The sequence below is a fragment of the Apus apus genome, chromosome 3 (assembly GCF_020740795.1).
Source record: "Apus apus isolate bApuApu2 chromosome 3, bApuApu2.pri.cur, whole genome shotgun sequence".
In the NCBI taxonomy this organism is placed as follows: Eukaryota; Metazoa; Chordata; class Aves; order Apodiformes; family Apodidae; genus Apus; species Apus apus.
The window spans coordinates 21587745-21605867 of record NC_067284.1 but is presented as its reverse complement, the minus strand read 5'-3'; the positions used below and the strand labels follow the sequence as shown (position 1 = coordinate 21605867).

The 18123-nt window shown below is 38.1% G+C and overlaps 1 protein-coding gene across 1 annotated transcript in view; it reads right to left on the bottom strand.

Moving 5' to 3' along the window:
- The window catches only part of EYS (eyes shut homolog), a 686220-nt gene that overhangs the window by 7858 nt on the left and 660239 nt on the right, over positions 1-18123 (bottom strand). The window contains exons 38-39 of the mRNA XM_051613735.1: positions 15334-15506; positions 3034-3195 (exon numbers count right to left, since the gene is read on the bottom strand). Of these exons, the coding sequence (XP_051469695.1) occupies positions 3034-3195; positions 15334-15506 (335 nt within the window). The remainder of the gene's footprint in view (positions 1-3033; positions 3196-15333; positions 15507-18123) is intronic.

Genomic DNA, 18123 nt, shown 5'->3' with positions numbered 1-18123 from the left:
CACTGGTGTTGCAAATGTTGAGCACTAAGTGTAGAATGAGTCATTCCATTCTGTTTATTAACCTGACTTCCTTCTTAGTCACTCAGCATAACATTTCTCATCTCATCAGGGAGCAAACCTTTCCATCACCCTGGCCTAAACTCTAGAATAGTGCAGACAGTCTGCAGCATATTGCACCTTCATGAACAAATGTAAAGCTTCAGTACTGCTATGACTCAATGAAAAACTAATGCTCCTTACTGCCTTTTAACAAGGCCTTCAGGAATATAGAGAGGTCCCTATGTAAATTGATTGAATTGTACATGGCTCAAGCAGTTGATGTGCATCCTAACAAACCTTGTCTGAATTAAAGGCTATTTATTCAATGGGGCTCTCATACTTTCTTTGGTACAAATAGGATACAATGGACTTGAGAAAATTGTGAACTGGGCTGGCCTTCTTACCAATCCTCTGCTGACTTCCACAGGAATGCTGTATTATTTGCAGAGACCTCACTCAGAAGCAGTGCATCTCCCACATTTTTACCTCATTGCCATAAAGCAAGTAATCAAAGAGGGGGAAAAAAAGTCCCCATATCGTTCTGTCTGCAAGTTTCCAAACTAAAATATTCATACACAGCTGACTTGTTGGTTTTTTCCTCCCATAATAATAGCAACAACAACGATAAATAATTTAAATATTGCCAATTGTTGGAAATTTTCTTTGGGCCTGCAGAAACCTATACTACCAGACTTGAAGTAATGCTACACATTCAGAAGTAGCTAACAGAGCAAGAAAACCAGTGACTGACAGAATTCTACGAAATTCACAGGTTGTTTTCCATTTTATGCCAATTTGCCAGGTGTTTAAATGTGTGTACTAAAGAAATTACATTGTTAGAAGAGACTGGAACCAGCCTATCAACTTTCAAGTAAGAAGACTAGCCATTTACCCACTCTTTCTAGAAATGCATGCAATGTCCTTTGAAAAGAACAAAGCAAGAAGGAAATGTTTTAGTGGAAGTCTCCTGTTTATTTCTTCATCCACTAAAGATTTTTTTTTTTTTTTAAATTATGAGATTATTTGGAAGTGGCATGCTCCTGAAGGGTAGGTCCCAGTGTAGTGTTTATATGGGTGACAAGCCAAGCCAATGTATAACCATGCCACTGTGAGATGCTACAACTAAGTATCTTGCTGAATAAGCTGCATTGTCAGAGCTCATCTCTTAAAAAAACAGCACTGTCTAGGAAGGAAAAAAATGTTCTAAGTATTCTAAGTATTAAAAAGGAATTTTAGAAAAAAAATCCTGTGATTTTGGCAATCAGTTTATTAAACCTTACATAACTGTGTAGAAGAAAAGGTTATATATAAAGTGCATTCTAAACTAATCCCAACAGAAAGCTCTTTCACATCTGCTGGCTGCTAAGAATACTTCTGAGTCTTTCATCAGTGTAGTTCTGTCTGGATTTGACAGGATTAGATGAAGGCAAATATAAAAAGCCAGATGATTAGCTTTTCCTAAATATTTCAAAACTTCAGGACAGTTAAGATGGAAGTAAGAAATTTATAAAGAAATTAAATTACTCTATGGAAAATTATTTTTATTTTGAAATTAAATTTATATGATTCTAGAAAGTGATTTAAAGAAAATATTTACTCCTTTGCAAAATAAACATCCATGAATGGCAGTAGGATGAGGGCATGCTCATGCTAAACCACTTCTGGCCCAAGTGAAACAGACTTAGCACTCTCTTTGATGTTTCCAAAGAGATACTTAATTTCTTTATATGCTTGCTGCTTCCATGACCTCTGACTATTATTTTGAGAGAGGTCCATTTTTCCTCTTATATTTTTCATGGCCCGTGTAATGCTTTAGTTTATCCAGGAGAGATCTATTCACTGAGAATCTCAGAATTTGGCCTGTAAGTAATAAAATTATAAAAGATTCATTGTAGAAGACAGAGCTCTTTGCAAATAAATGTATTTTTATTACAGATGTTCCATATATTTTTCTTTGAAGCTGCTTCTCAGTGTGGGGTTGTAATAAGAAAAAGGCAACCGTGTGGTGCCAGCAGTGTGTGATGTGTTAGTTTTACTGAACAACAGCCTGTTCAAACATCTGTGTACAGAGTAAGAAGGTGGTAAGTTTGCCATATGTGTTTTTATATCCATGTGTGGCTGAGTATGTTTACTGAAATGCCTCAAGGCTTTAGGTTTTCAACAAGGAATGTAAAAATACATGACAGTTAAGAGCTATTTTTGTCATACAAAGGCCCATTTTTGTGTAACACACTGCTTAATATAAGTGAAAAATTTGCTCTAAGATCATGTTATGAGTTGTATGTAATGCTTCTATTTAAAAGTGTGCAAGACACCATATAAATGCAACATAAAAATGATGTTAATAAAGTAAGTACAAAAAATGTTCACCTGAAGGACTAAATTTTAAAACGTAGTTACATTGGCTGGCAAAATATATTTTCTTGCCATGAAATTTTAGGAAGTTAATTCAGTAAATTTTAAAATACTTTTAATTTTGTTTAGATTTGTTTTTCACGCTGCATATCTGGCAAATGCAGAATTGTATGTTTTGCATGCTGCACCAACAAGCTTTTCAGCATTACATAATAAAAAGTCAAATTTCTGATGAGCCTTATTAGCTCTCACATAGTCTGTTTGCTTTCATTTAACTTACTTGATTTGGTTTTATATTGCTTTATTTTTGGTCATTTTGAAGCACTGGGCCAAACTTTCAGGCCTTTAATCCTACTGTAGCTGCACTGAAACTGTGGGAGCAGTATCAGTAAATGTCTGTTGAAGAGCTGGCTACAGTTATTTTTCAGGGGAAAAATGGTTTCCTGAACCACTTCATTAAAAACTTGCTGGCTTTTGTCTAACCAAACATTTTGTTATGCATCTTTTTTCTTATGAACATGATTATATTCACAGTCCAAAACCCAGTAACCATGGACAATGAGTTGCAGAGACTGAATTCCTGAATCACTCCAATGTACTGCCTGGGTGTATAACAGCAGCAAACTGGAATATCCTTACCTGACTGAGTACCCCAATGCTGGGCAGTGTAAAACAGGATACCGTCTGCAGACAGAGGCTGGAACTGTAGTTTGATATGGGTCTTATGCCGGATATAAAAGGGTGCAAATGACATCCATGATGATTCGTTATTTCTGAAAGATGGATCACTAATGGAAATATCTGAAAAATACAAGAGTAAATGTCTTCTGAACGATATCTGGAGAGAACTGCATTATTATGGCACCAGTTGTCCACAGTTATTTTGTATAGTTCATAAATGCTGGACGTAATACTTTCAATTCTTCTCTTTCCAAAGACAAAAAGCAACCTAGATTCAGAATAAAACTTAGATAATAGCAAATCAATGCCATTTTGTCTTCTGTGTGCCTTTTTCTTAATTAACATCAAGCCCGTATTTGTAATGCAAAATAAATGTGATTTGTTTAGTGTTCATTTTTAAATGTAAGTAAATTTTATATTGTTTAAAAATTATAATGCAAAATACTTCTGCAGGAGTAAAAATAAACATTTATTTCTTCATCATACAGATTAAAACCTTAGTGGACGATTTTTAATGAACTGCTTTGCGTGTCATAAGAAAGTTCATCCTAAGTGGAATACGTTCATTAATTGTTGTGGAAATTTGTTTTTAGAATAAATCATGCTGAGATGCTTGGTAATTCAAACTGTCTTATACTGAAATGAAGCACTTTCACACAATTACAGTGAAGATACAACGTACACTTCTGAGCTATACACAACTTCATCACTCTGTCTTACCCCTTTTCTCGGTGCTGATTGTTTGTATACCCCTAAGAAATCAGGCTGGTTAAAATTCCTTCAGCCAAATTATAAAGTATTCTACCTTTCTATGCTGTTTATGTTATTTGAAATGGTTTCCAACAGTTTCCAATTTTTCCCATTATAATGACATCACATATTTATACACAACGACATTACTGTGTGGTGAGGTTGACACACTGGAAGGGAGGGATGCCATCCAGAGGGACCTTGACAGTCTTGGGAAGTGGGCTCATGCAAACTGCGTGAAGTTCAACCAGGCCAAGTGCAAGGTCCTGCACCTGGGTTGGGCAATCCCAAGCAAAAACACAGGCTGTGTGGAGAACGGATCAAAAACAGTCTGGAGGAGAAGGACTTGGGAGTGATGGCGGATGAGAAGCTCAACATGAGCCAGCAATGTGCACCTGCAGCCCAGAAAGCCAACAGTGTCCTGGGCTGCATCAAAAGATGTGTGGCCAGCAGGTCAAAAGGAGGTGATTCCCGGTTTACTCAGGTCTCGTGAGACCCCACCAGGAGTACTGTGTCCAGTTCTGGAGCCCCAAACATAAGAAGGACACGGAACTCCTGGGCAGGAACAATACAGCTGGCCTGTGTGTTATTTTCCCCCCACCAGATTACAGTTAGTACTTCTCAGGAAGGTGCGTGGATTTCGCCTTACAAACTCTCAGTAAGTCTAAAAGTGACTTTTAATCTCTGTAATATCAATTATAATAGATTTATGAAATGCTCAAATGACCACAGTCATAAGCTATTATTCAACTCGTGTAAATATCCCCATGCAAACACATTGCATAAACAAATCACTCTCATCCTAAGCATCATAATAGCTGCAATGGTATCAAGGCTAGGCAGTGTGTCTACTAATGCATTACATAATGTCAGAAATGTTAAGTTCCTGGAATCTACACTTAAAAGCTAACAGAAATAAAAATAGTTTTAAGAGAGCAATTACCCTTGAAGATAAATAGCAATAAAACTTACTAAACAGATTAGGTGGTGTAATTCATATCACTAAAACTTATAAGCACTACCAGGTGCAAAAGACAAAGTAAACCAATACATTTTCATATGGATTTTTAGGTGCTTGTATTTTTTCCTGAAGATAAGAGACAATGTTATCCATTAGCAGTTAAAGAGGTAATCCCTATCCTGATGTCATCATATTTAAAAATCAATCAGAAATAATAATTAATTTTGTACAAAGACATTTTTGTTTTATGCATCATTTGGAGGTCAGTCTTCTCTTGGCAAATTTTTGCACAGCAAAACTGACATACGGAGGAACTGTGCCACAGCAGTAAATCTTATATTAAAATATGCTGTTGCTGCTGCTGCTTAAAAGGTCATAGCAGGTGAAGTGTACAATGAGGCATCTGAAAGTCTACATGTCAGATTGCGTTTCACTTTGTCAGTGCAGTTAATGGACAATGACTAGTGTGGAAGCAACATGTTCAGCTGCAGCAGGACTGAAATCACACATTGCTTATCTTTGGAAGGCATTTGAAAGGAAGATTGCTATGATAAAAAGCCTTGGGGCAGAGAGAGAACAAGGATGAAAAAAGGTGATTATTTTTTTTTTTTATAGTATCACTCAGAGAATGGATTAAATCCATGGCTTTACATTACAAACAGAGTATTAAAAAGTAACACCCACACCTTCAGCAGTAGATGTGGAAATAGTTTAGAAAGGAGGTTTTATCCTAATTTACATAAATCAAAGAAAATAATTAATATTCTTCATTCTGAAACTTACAAGATGCAAATATTTTATTTCCATTTTGCTAAAAAAGTGTTTTTATTCCCAATAAGTATATCTTAAATAATGTCATAAAGCAATGCATTTTGCCACAGTACAGCAGGAATAACTACTGGAAGTACTCGAATGACTTCTATTTTGCTTATAAATTATCTGGACAACCTGTAAGAACTGACTGCATGAATGGAAAAAAAAACAAATCTGTCTTAAGAGGCACATGGAAATGTGCACCCACAGCTCAGGATACAATGCTTTGATTCCACTGCAGTGCACAGAGATGATCACTATAAAAATAATTTTTGAAAAATGACATCTATAGATAGATAAACTTTTAAGGTGAAGGATAAGACAATTTAAGCTTTTCAATTTGCTTTTCTGGCAAGCATATGCAAAACTAACATGTCATGTTGACTAACACATGGAATGCTGAGGTACTTTACTGTTGTTTTCTTGGCAACTTTTTTTTCACCATTTAAGAAAAAGAACAAGCTAAGATAAACTTGCACAAGATAGTTCCTGTGTCACATATGCTTACCCTAAAACAAATGAGGTGAGTGGATGTCTTTGCCAATCCTATAAGCTAAATCTGTTGGACTTGTGCTGTGTAACTACATCACTCACTAGGGTGCCCATCACTGTGTGGTGCATTGAAAGCACAACAAGCATATAAGTGAACATTTCTGTTCTGTATCTGATTAATGACTCACTTTTTGAAGCTGAGTACTAGTATCTGATGAAGCTATATATTTCTAAATTATAGCAAGAGAAACTCTAAATCACTTTAGACCAGCTAGAGCTATGGGAACACAAAGTTCCTGCAAGTACTATTCCTGAAGTGTGCTTTTTTCCCCCCACTATTATGAGTAGGTTCCTCCTGCTATCCTCATTTGAGCCTTGTAATACTCTTACATCCTATTCAACTGTTGTTATGAACAAAACTTTCTAGGCTATTCTCACAGCTCAGTTCCCACCACTGAAGCAGAAGTGCTTGTACACATCTCAGTCTACATTTTGGTGGCACTACATTTCAATAGTTTCTTTAAGCAGTTTGCTTCCTCAGAACTCCCAGCAAGCCCATGTTGCTGTTCTGCGTGTCAAGGAAACTTGCAGTGGAAGAGTAAAACACTCAACATGAAAAAACTGAATTCAAATTTCAAGACAGAAGCAGAGGCTGTGGAAGCAAGGATGGGCTACCCAGCAGGAATACAGAGCCAGTGCCTGAGTTGAACAGGGATGGAGTTAGGAGTCAAAACTCAGCAGGGGTTGAAACTGGCAAGGGATGTGAAGGGAAACCAGAAGGGCTTCCAACAAGACTAAAGGAAAATGTGAGGCCACTCCTTGAAGGGGACCTAGTGACAAAGGACATGGAAAAAGCTAAAATACTCAAAGCCTTGTTTGGCTCATTTTTTCACTTGGTAAAGCCTGATCAAGCCACCCAAGTCACAGAGCCTGGTAGCTGACCTTGTGGAAGTGAAATATTATCTATGGCAGAGGAAGAATTTGGGAGCACATCAGCAAATCAGACACACACATGGGCAAGACACCAGCCAGGATGCACCCCTGAGTGTTGAGGAAGGTGCCCAGTATCACCATAAGACCGCTTGCTATCAATAAGCTCTGAAAAATCATGGTAATCACAGGAAGCTCCTGATGACTGGAGAAAGGCAAAATACCACATCCTCTTCCAACAAAGGCAAGTAGGATGATGCAGGGACCTAGAGACCAGTCAGCCTCACCTCACTTGGGAACTATCATGGAGCAAAACCTCTTTGACACAATACCCAAGCACATAAAGGACAAGATGGTGACAAGATCAAATTGTGTGTGAGCAGTCTGACAACTTTCTGTGAGGAGATGGGTGATTCAGTGCAAAGCCAAGAGCAGTGAATATTGTTTGCCTGGAGACTGACAAGACCTCACAGTCCCTCACAGTGACCAAATTGGAAAAAAGTGGTTTGGATGGATGGGTCAGTCTGTGATACTAACTATATCAGTTTGCTTTTCTTCTTTCAAATCCTTTTTGCAACTATCAAAAACAATTGGTATCAACCAATATTTTTCATAGAACCCTGTCACTTATCACAACAAATCTACTGTCCTGACTGCAAGCCACAATTCTGTCTTGGTATTTGCTTTGTTTTGGTGGCATTAGAAGCCAGGTTTACTCTTGGGCAGCCCTGAGGGATGGGAGCTGGGAGCCTGGTGCCAGGAGTGATATAGCATGGCTGGCATGGCCGAGACCTCTACTTAAAAGCTCCTCTTGAGCACTGCTGGAGGAAGTTCCTGCTGGAGCTTCTCAGCAGAGCTGTCTTTGAGATCAGTGCCAGACCCATATCTAGGCTGGCTCTGAGACCAAGTGGAGAGACCCTCAGGAAGCAGTGGGAGGATGCGCTCAGGGCCCTGGCACTTATGGTACAACAGTTCATTAGCAATAAACACTTGTCTAAAAGATTTAAACTCCACAATCAGAAATCTTCAGTGGTTTCAATCCTTCCTAGAGAGTGGAAGTCTCTAGTCTACAGCTCTGTTTGGTTTTATTGCAGTGCAGTTGTAATCTCTACTGTTACCTAATTAGAGACCTAATTAGCTAAGAAGTAATATCTAGGAGCATATGGCTAAATCCCTAAAGAGATCTCTGGTTTTCCAAATCCTAAAATAGCTGTTACTAGCCAAAGTCAAAAGAGTAGACCTCAGCTTTTCAGTATGACACAGATTAAGAGATGAGTGCCTAAGAATAAGCAAGCCAGCAAATGGTACTGGGAGCAGCGATGAAACTTCAGTACTAGGAAATCAATTGGATCAGAAATCTGAACCTGATTCTCCTGCATCTGAGGATATGGCTGTTATAGCCAGGATATGGATAATTCTTTTGTCCAATGAATACTGTAGTAAACAAAAATTTCATAGAAAAGATGAGACAATAGAGGAAAGAAAGGAAATCTTACATACCCAGTTGCTCAGTTACTGTTACAGTCTTTGAGGACATGACAGATTTCTGTTCATTTGCCTCATGATAATGAAAGTGAATGCTTAATCACCAGGCAATTAGGAAAATGTGATACACAAAATCTACAGAAGTTTAATCCATGTCTGGCTTTGGTAATAAGCTTATTCTAGGTACTAAAATGCTCTGAAGGTGCTTTCAAGATGAAACCTCTAATGAGAAACACCCAGTCTGAGATTCCCTCACTGAGACCACCAAGGTCCCTCTGGAGGCATCCCTTCCTTCCAGCGTGTTGACCACACCACACAGCTTGGTGTCATTGGCAGACTTGCTAGGGTGCACTTGATCCCACTGTCCATGTCACCGACAAGGATGTTAAAAAGCTCTGGTCCCGATACTGACCCCTGGGGAATGCCACTTGTTGCTGGTCTCCACTTGGACATTGAGCCTTTGACCAGCACTCTTCAAGTAAGACCATCCAGCCAATTCCATATCCACTGATTGGTCCTTCCATCAAGTCCATGTCTTTCCAATTTAGGACAGGGTCAAATGCTTTGCACAAGTCCAGGTAGATGACATCAGTTGCTCTTCCCTTATCCACCAATGTTGTAGCTCCACAACATTTGTCAGGCATGACCTGCCCCTAGTGAAGCCATATTGGCTGTCACCAATCACCTCCTCATTTTACATATGCCTTAGCATAGTTTTCAGGAGGATCTGCCCTGTGATCTTGCTGGGCACACAAGTGAGACTGACTGGCCTGTAGTTCCCTGGGTCTTCTTTTTTTCCCCTTTTTAAAAATGGGGGTTATGTTTCCCCTTTTCCAGTCAGTGGAAACTTCTGTCTGGATGCTTTTGGATACAAGTTTGAACACCAGGGCATTTCAAAGATCACCAAACACCTGCATTTAGAAGGCCTTCTTAACAGCTAAATAGCTCCACTAACTCTATTGAAGACATTCATTAACCATAATGGGAACTTATATATTGAACTTGCATGCAAAAATTTACATCTAGGTGCCCTGCCTTTAAAACCAGTTTCTACAGTGGACACAGTTTCTAACTCTGAATACCTTCACAAAGTAAGGTGACTAGCAAATTCCAGCAAATCATTCATGCTCATAGGCGAAGTCTGAAAAGAATTCCAGGGCCATCCTGCTAAGTGCTAGTTAGCTGCCTGTGTCTTGTTCTTATTCAGTTGGGTAAACTGAGGTAATGGTAAGTGCATGACTGAATTTTTATTGGGACATCACGTCACTCATGACTGACCTGGTGTCGAGAGCATTCCTATTGTACTGCATATCAATCCCTCCATTTTGTCATGCATGACTTCCCCTTGAGTTTATATACCGTTAATCCATGGCATATCTTTATATAGACAACTCACGTTATTCTATTTGGCACTTTAAATTATACAGAGCAATATTATAACTCCGTGTTTTCTTGTGTCTATCATGAATAATAAGTGTACTGGACTGCTGCTGAAAAATTTGAAAGCTTAGATTGCTTTCTGAATAAAGCTTTAAAAGTACCTTTTATCCTTATAGAACATGAGTGTTATAGCTACTATTTAAAGATTTTTCTCATGTTGCCACAAGTTTTCAAAAAATAATAGTGGAAACAGAAAGCTTGATGGGACTAGTGTGACTTAAATGACAAAGAGAACACAACAGTCACTGTGACTCAAACCAACAAGCTAACAAGTGCCTGCAGTTATCCTTTAAACAGTTAAACACAAGTTTCCAAATAACAACTATGAAATACTTTGTGCATTAAGCCAGCAAGTCTAACTACATTGTCAGATAAAGCTAACAGATGGGTGCATGTATGTGTGCTTGAATGCTTGTACGTAAAGTGTCTTACGTAACATTCTTGAGTTAAATCATACTGTGAATTAATTTGTCCAAACCTGGCAGTCAACACATGTCAAGCAGTGTTCTAGACTATATAGAATGAAAAAGATCTTTACAGTAAAAAATATTTCAGAAATCCATTTCTGCCATTTTCCATTAATTAATTAATTAACCATTATTACGAAGATGGATTAAATAGTTACAGAATTGTCATTATTTTTTTCCTTTTCTGCCAAGCTACCAGGTATTAAAAAAAAAAAAATGCTGTATTTTTGTCTTAGAATAATGGAACTTAACATCAGAAGAGTATCTAGAAAGTTGACTTGAGCTGATAAACATGGCCAAAGGAAGTTGTTTTCTATTTGCTCAGTGAAATGGCTTTATTGTTTGACAAGTATCTCATTAAATTGAGGATAGAACAATGAAAAGTTCCTTCCATATGCTTTCCTTTCTTCTAAAGCTGTACACTGACAGGCAGTACTTGTAGCTACAGGAGTCAGAGACTAATATACAGTTGAAGAAACACATTTATTCCCTTATTGCTTTGTGAAAAGGGCAGTAGCATTCCATTACGATGCCTTGAAGTCGAGAAAAAATATTTTAAAAGGTTTTATGAAAGTATGTGGCACAAACTAATTCTGCTAAAGAAGAAAACTGTTAAATAATTTAAAATGTACAAAAATATTGTGATTAAAACCATGCTTATATTTTAGCCACTGGCAGTTCTTCTCCAATACTGCCATCTACAGAATCTTTCAAATATTACAGTGCTGTCCCATTAAATGAGAATATTATGAGGTCTGTGAAATCTCACAATTAACTAATCTGAAATGGTATGCCTTACTCATTCCTCTGCAAAAATCGAGTAAATTATCCAGGACATAAATTCCATATGTTTAGTATCTGGAGGAATTCTAGCTTATGTGGAAATATATCTCAATGCTTAAAAGAACATCTGAGGAACTTAAAATGGGCTCCAGATTTGGAGATGTTATATATAACTTCTGAGTTATATTTTCTCTGAACTTTAACTACTGGTCACTGCTAGAGACAGGATTACTGGCCTCACACAGGGACACTTTTTATAAGAGGAATAAGCTGCTGAGATACAATTTAGCAGAGATCACAATATAATTGCAGGTAGTCTTTATGGATAACATCTCTGTATTTTTTATGTTAACATGTCTTAATAATTACTAGTTATGAAAAAGGTGTTGCATTCACATACGTAATAATGATGTCTTATAAATCAAACAATCTGCCACAAAAGAGTTTTAGGCTGTTGCATCTTACCCAAGGAAGAATCATCCTTGACACTGGACCTTGGCCACTTTTTCTCACAGTAGTGAACACATTGAAGCCAACAGGTCTACCATATACTTGCAGGAGAGCTGAAACAACCAGGTCCTTAGAGATTTCTTCCTTTTCAGAAACCTTTTAGGATATCTAATTACAAAGCAAGTCATTGGGCCAAACAGAATGAGCTGGACCTGGTGTTCAAAGCCATGCAGTAGAGTGTCCCAGACAAAGTGCTGGGAGTTGGAGCCTGTTGTTGGTTTGAACATTGTGTGTTAATGAAATAACTAGGCTAAATGACATGCTGCTCTGGGTTGGAGCTTCACTTCTTAAACAGAAGACAATTTAGAGTTGTCTGGTATTTCAGTTGCAAACCTTCACTCGAATGAATAAAAAAGATTTTGTTAACATTGCATGTTGGTGTCCTGGAAAATATAACTACTTAAAAAAAAACCCTTATATAAACTACTTCCCCTGTAACCTTGTGGTTAAGGGAGTACAAACTAAGAATTAACACTGTGCCAGATTTTGGCAATGTTTGGTTGCCATTTATGCTCTTCAGGATTTGGGCTGGTTTTGCTGTGTTACTGTTATTGTTGTGACATTTTCAAACCAGTGGATCAGAATTATTTGTTGCTTCGTGTGTCAAGAACAGTCTTAGAAGTGGTCTGAGTCCAAATGACAATGTTAACACCAAGTAAAAATTATTCCTCCATAAATTTTCCATTTCCTTCCTATTTCATTGCAACCACTTCTATTTCTGGCAGTATAAATTAATCATTTTTTGTTTGTTTACATCAGTGTTACCTTTAGAAATTTAACACACTTGAAGAACCATTCTGTCTTATAAGTGTTAACAAGTTTGGACAACACAGTACATCCAAGAAGTGGAGCTTTAAGATATTCTAGATTTAATGCATTACTCTGCCTTGACTGACAAAGCTTTGTTCCTTGGACTCATTCAGACCTAATTTCCCCTCTCTCCTTATGGATGCTTTCCTCAAAGTTGCTCTCAAATGTCATAGGCATCCTCCTACTGCACTTCAGTCACCAGTGTGCTGCCTACTTGCAAAAACTCTTCCATCTTTCTCCTAGAAAAGCAAGTCCTGGTGCTTGCTATGGCAGGTTGAAGTATGCAATGACATATTTACTCTCAGAGTGTCTGACCAAAAAATACTTGTGTACCACTTGCTGAATAGGAAATGCAGAGTAATTGAAACTGGTACACCATCAAGTCGGTTGACTTCTTTGAATTTCCTCTAAACTATATGATTTAATAAACATTTTACTGCAATGTCCTGAGAACAGTGCTCAGCATTTATGCTTTGGCAATGGGCATTGTGAGAATGGACCAACTAAGCACTGTGAATTTCAGTCAATATGAGCCATTCAAACTGTGCTCTTTGACTGATCTTGCTCTCCCTGGATTTATTATTATTTTAAATTAGTTTTCCAACTACTGAAAACTTGTTAGTGCAGCTCTGACTTCTACAGCTTAACCATAATGTATCACATCTCTGTGCTGACAGTCATTGCATCCCTGGTGGTTTAAGTTGCGGCTATAAGCAGGACACATCACACTTCCCTGTAGGAACAGTTATGTCCTCATCTGCACATATGCTTTCATCTCTCATGTACATAGTTCCTAAAGAACCACACACATTTTTGCTTGATTATTGCCAGTTTATGTTTAAGTACCCTTAACATTTGTGGTTAGAGTACTCTTCCTGATTACTGTGGTTCTACCCCTACTGTCCCTCACTCTACCTGACTTGTTCTCATGCAATGCATACTGTTGTACTTTATTTACCGGTTGCTATTATTTGGTAAAGCCCTATTTGTTCTTACTCTTTGTCACTCTCCTCTGCCTCCTTGCCTCATAAATCTCTTCTGTCTTTTTCTCACACTTCTTGCTTGCTTGCTTGCTCATTCAATTAGTCTTCATCATTTAATTCCCCTTCATTCTCTCCTGGTCCCTTGGGCTGTTCATTGCTCTCTGCCTCTTTTTCTTTTGGCTCCAATAATCACCATCAATCCTGAGATGAGATATTCGATCTTTATAAGCAGCTGTTTTTTAGCAATTTGCCATCCACTAAAAGTGCAAACTGTGCTTTGAAAAATCTCATGATAATTCATTATTCTGCCAGAGTAAGGTGAAATGCAGGGCAAAGAGTTTGGTCAGGACCTATAGTCCCTATTCATAAAAATAAAGCTTTTAAATAAAAGAGAGGAACCCTCTAATGTGTTTACCAGGTGGAGGAATTACTAAATACATGACAATCCACAAGATACACAATTTTCTGTTGCTCAGATATAAGCTACATGTCCTGTTAATAGTGGCCATCAAAAGATGATCCAAATCTATTCTGAAACTAGAATACAGGAGTGTTTAGCTGATTAATTACCTGCTTTATGTACAGGACATGTCCTGGTGATCAGTGTCCTGAATTTAGATGGCATTACTTTTGAAAACCTCACTTGCAATGAGAATTCAAAGTTTAAAAGTTCCTATAAAGAGCCCTCAAAAGCTGTTGCAGCAGAAGCAATAAGAGCAAGCACATTCTTACGCGGAATAAAGAATGTAACAATGGCTTTCCAGAAGCTATATTCTCTTTGATTTGAGCCTACCAACTGCAAGTGCTTCCTGTAAGGGGATTTCAAAACTGTATCTATCTATAGGGTGAGGACTGCAAATCAGGTCAACAGGTTCTGTTTGTCTATTTTGTGCTTGAAACTCCTCACTCTGTAGGCACAACAAGGGAGGCTGGACCTCAGCACACAGTTTGAAAAGGGAGCTATTTCACAGTAATTGGAGTTCTCCAATAGATGCCCAGAGAGCTTCTTGAGGGAAAATCACAAGGTTGTACAAAATTAACTTGAATCGAAGAGCAGCAGAAAAGAAGATTCAGACTGTTCTACATCTTCTTGCACACAGAGATGCTTCAGACACTGACAGGAGAAGTCCCCTGTGTATCCACATTGTTAAATATTCATTTATGCAAACTCTCAGAGAAGAAAAAAGACAAACTATTCCTACACATGAGGCTAAGAAAGGCAAAACTGGCAAACTGAACACATATTTTGAGCATGACATGTTGGATGAAAGCCAGGGAGAACAGACACTTTAAGATCATTACAGTGATGTTTCCATCTTTTATCATCATTCTCAGTGCATCCCTACCCAATAGCTGCTGAAGTCAACAGGAATCTCTCCATTAGTGTCACAAGAAATCGGGTAAGGTCCCAGATGCTCCCTACTTCTGAAGTTTACTCAGAAGTGTACTACTGAGCTCTTAAGTGTATTTCTCAACATACTTCATTATGGTAAGCTTAAGAATTCAACTAAGCACTGTAATGCTACTCTGCAATGCTTCTTGCTCCCTGGGTATCTTATAATGCTGTGCTGCCCATGAATTTGGTTGAACTGATTTGAAAAAATTGAAGGAATAAATGGTGTTAAAAATATGTAGTCAGAAAACAACATCCAACAGTTCATAGCTTTAAATCTCTTGATTCTTCTAACAGAATGGAGCACCACTTTCTTAAATAAAATGTATTTTGTACTTTGTGTCTCTATGTCACTTTTAAATTATATATTACAAAATATTGGTTTTACACTTGGGCATTATTGCATAACTTTATGTACAGGGTACTGTCCATTTGACATACCTTGTTCACAATAGGTACCGGTTGTTCCAAGAGGACAGTGACATGTGTAGCCGTCAGGCAGTGGCACACAGGTACCCCCTTGCTTACACTGATGGGGGGGGTCATGCTCAGGTTCACACACTGACACGGTTTCTGTGCAAAATGCACCTTTCCATCCAGACAGGCAGGCACAGCTACAGTGGGGAAGCAGGTGAAAGGAAGGAATGCAACATTATTACCACAAGAAATCAACATGTCAGTAGCAACATAATCAAGATTTTCAAGTTTGGATATCTGTATTTAGTCAACTGATCCAAAACATTCAACAGAAAAGTGTAGCAAGAAAATGTCTTATGCAATTTTTTGAGATGATTGTTTTATTGTAAAAGAAAACCACACTTACTAGGAAACATTTTACTTTGATTCTTAGAATTACAATACTAAATAAAAAAAACCCCAAACCAAAACCTTGTGGCTTTTCAATGTTCTGCTCTACAAATAACTCAAAAAGGCCTCAGCTTCATGAACTAAGAGGAGTCAAAGTGGACGTCAGAAGAGAAAGGAAGGCAGTGAAGAGCAGCCATTAAAATAAAATAATATGTCAGTATAGGATAACTGATAATAATTCCAAACTTTAGCTGGTAACAGGAGTCTGTCAGCAATGGCCTCTTTTTTGGCCATTATTCATTTGCTGAATTCTTATAATCAGCACATTAGAGGTAGGTTTGGTGAAGCACTTGATGAAAAAGAGGATTGTGGACCATGAAAGAGGTGGCAATGTGAGTGTTATGTGTATCTATGATTGTACGTCTATGCCATAAGCAAATTTTCTAAGCTGACCAAGTCATTGGACTTTTTTTGTGTCCACTACTCTTTATGCCTTTCTTTCATCCAGGCCAGGAGAATTAAAAAAAAACCACAACAAAAACCACACTAACTGGTAAATTTAAAATTAGTATGAATTCTATAGAAATTGTTAGATATAGAATACACTTGGCACTGATGTTAAAAATGACCTCCTATCTAAAAAGTTTAAAAATAGTTACAATGAAAAGTTGGATCTATTTGTATCTTCAAATTTCATGACGCTTTACAATAAAAAAATTGTTCCCCTGCAAAAAAGCACTTACTGATTTTTACCCTTAAAGTTTTCTCTCTCAAGGTGAAGAATGACACCTCATATATTTTGATTGATTCTTAGCCCACATCTTTTTGCATATGTGCAAAACCTTTAATTTTACTTCAAACTCACTGTGCTACACTTTTTCCACTAATGAGCCCACTGTTTCTAGGCAAAACATGGTGAGAAGACTGTGAAACTCTGCTGTTTCATCAAACCTTTCGATCACACAACAACATGTAAACAAAGCACAGCCAACAAGCCCTTCTGAGCAATAAACAGCTATTTGGAATTAAGAGGAAAAGAGGACAGAACCTTGCAAAAGCAAATGCACCTCAATTCATCTAAGTCAGCATCAGCATGCTTTCTGTCTCAGCTATAAATGTCATGCTTTGATCCATGAAAGCTACTGAGAAGGGGAAGTAATTTAACTCTGAGTGCAACAGAAATGTCCCTTTCTTGGCTTGTGAAGCAAGGTGTCTGGAGCTGAAGCTACTGCTGTTGGGAAGCATACTCAAAGGTTCTTCTCCTTTCCCTTGCTTATGCCTGCATGTCTATTTAGCTGAAGAAACTGAAGAAGTTTGCTGTGGCCTGCAGTGGCAAAGGTCTATCAGGGAATGCTACCTCTTCTGCGTAACACTCTTAAGCAATTTAGAGAAGTTTGGATCGAAAATTTCCTAAACTTTAGAGAGATAAGGGAAGAGGCAGCAAATCCCTTCCATCATGTGACCTGCCATGCTGGTCTAGTTTTCTCTGTGTTTTCTTCATTGTGGTTGCTTGTTATGGGTGCTTGTTGTTTTTCCAGATCAGGAGAACCCAATAGCTTGCAACATTACTAGTGCCCTGACTCTCAGGGATTTAAAGACACATTTAGAATCATAGAAAATCTCAAGTTGGAAGGGACCCAAAAGATAGAGTCCTGCTCCTTGCAGGGTGACCTAAAACTAAATCATATGACTAAGGACACTATCCAGATGCTCCTTCAATTTCTTTAGATATGAGGTCACATTCATTCTGAAATCAAGAAACCCTCCCAGATGGCTTCCAGTTGCCTTCCTAGAGGCATGTGAAAGAGGTAGCTTGAGACCAGGGAGACAAGATTCTGACAGAATGCTCAAGTTTAGGCAATTAGGGATCCTCAAGTAGGTGCCTGACTCACATGCTAATCAATGGTGTTGCAGCTGAAACAGTCAGGGGAATTGGAGCACTACCCATCCCACAAACCAATACATGCACAATTAACAATGAGGTGCTGTGATCAATTGCCTCAACATGGGCAATTAGTGCTATCTGATGTACAGCGATGTATCTGAGAGACCTGTGTGATACTAGCAGATAAGACAGAAGAACTGCGGAAGACTTGTGCTCTTCTGGACACCCAAGAAAGACCAAAAAAGGTATCCCATGACCTGTGCCATTAGAATGCCACTGCTGAGAAAACTAGAAAGGCCTGTACCACCACTGACTGTGATAGCATCTTCCACATTTAACTTACCTGGAGACACTCTAATTTTATGTGTCTTAGGAGCTAAATCTCACTGCAAGATAACTTCCTATTGTCAAGGTTTTTCAAGGACATGAATTAAATTGATTCTCCCATACTCTAGCTTTTGAGTTTCTCAAGAGCAACTGCAAAAATGTCTCATTTTTTCTAGAGCATATTTTTAGGTGGAGAAAGAATACTAAGACCT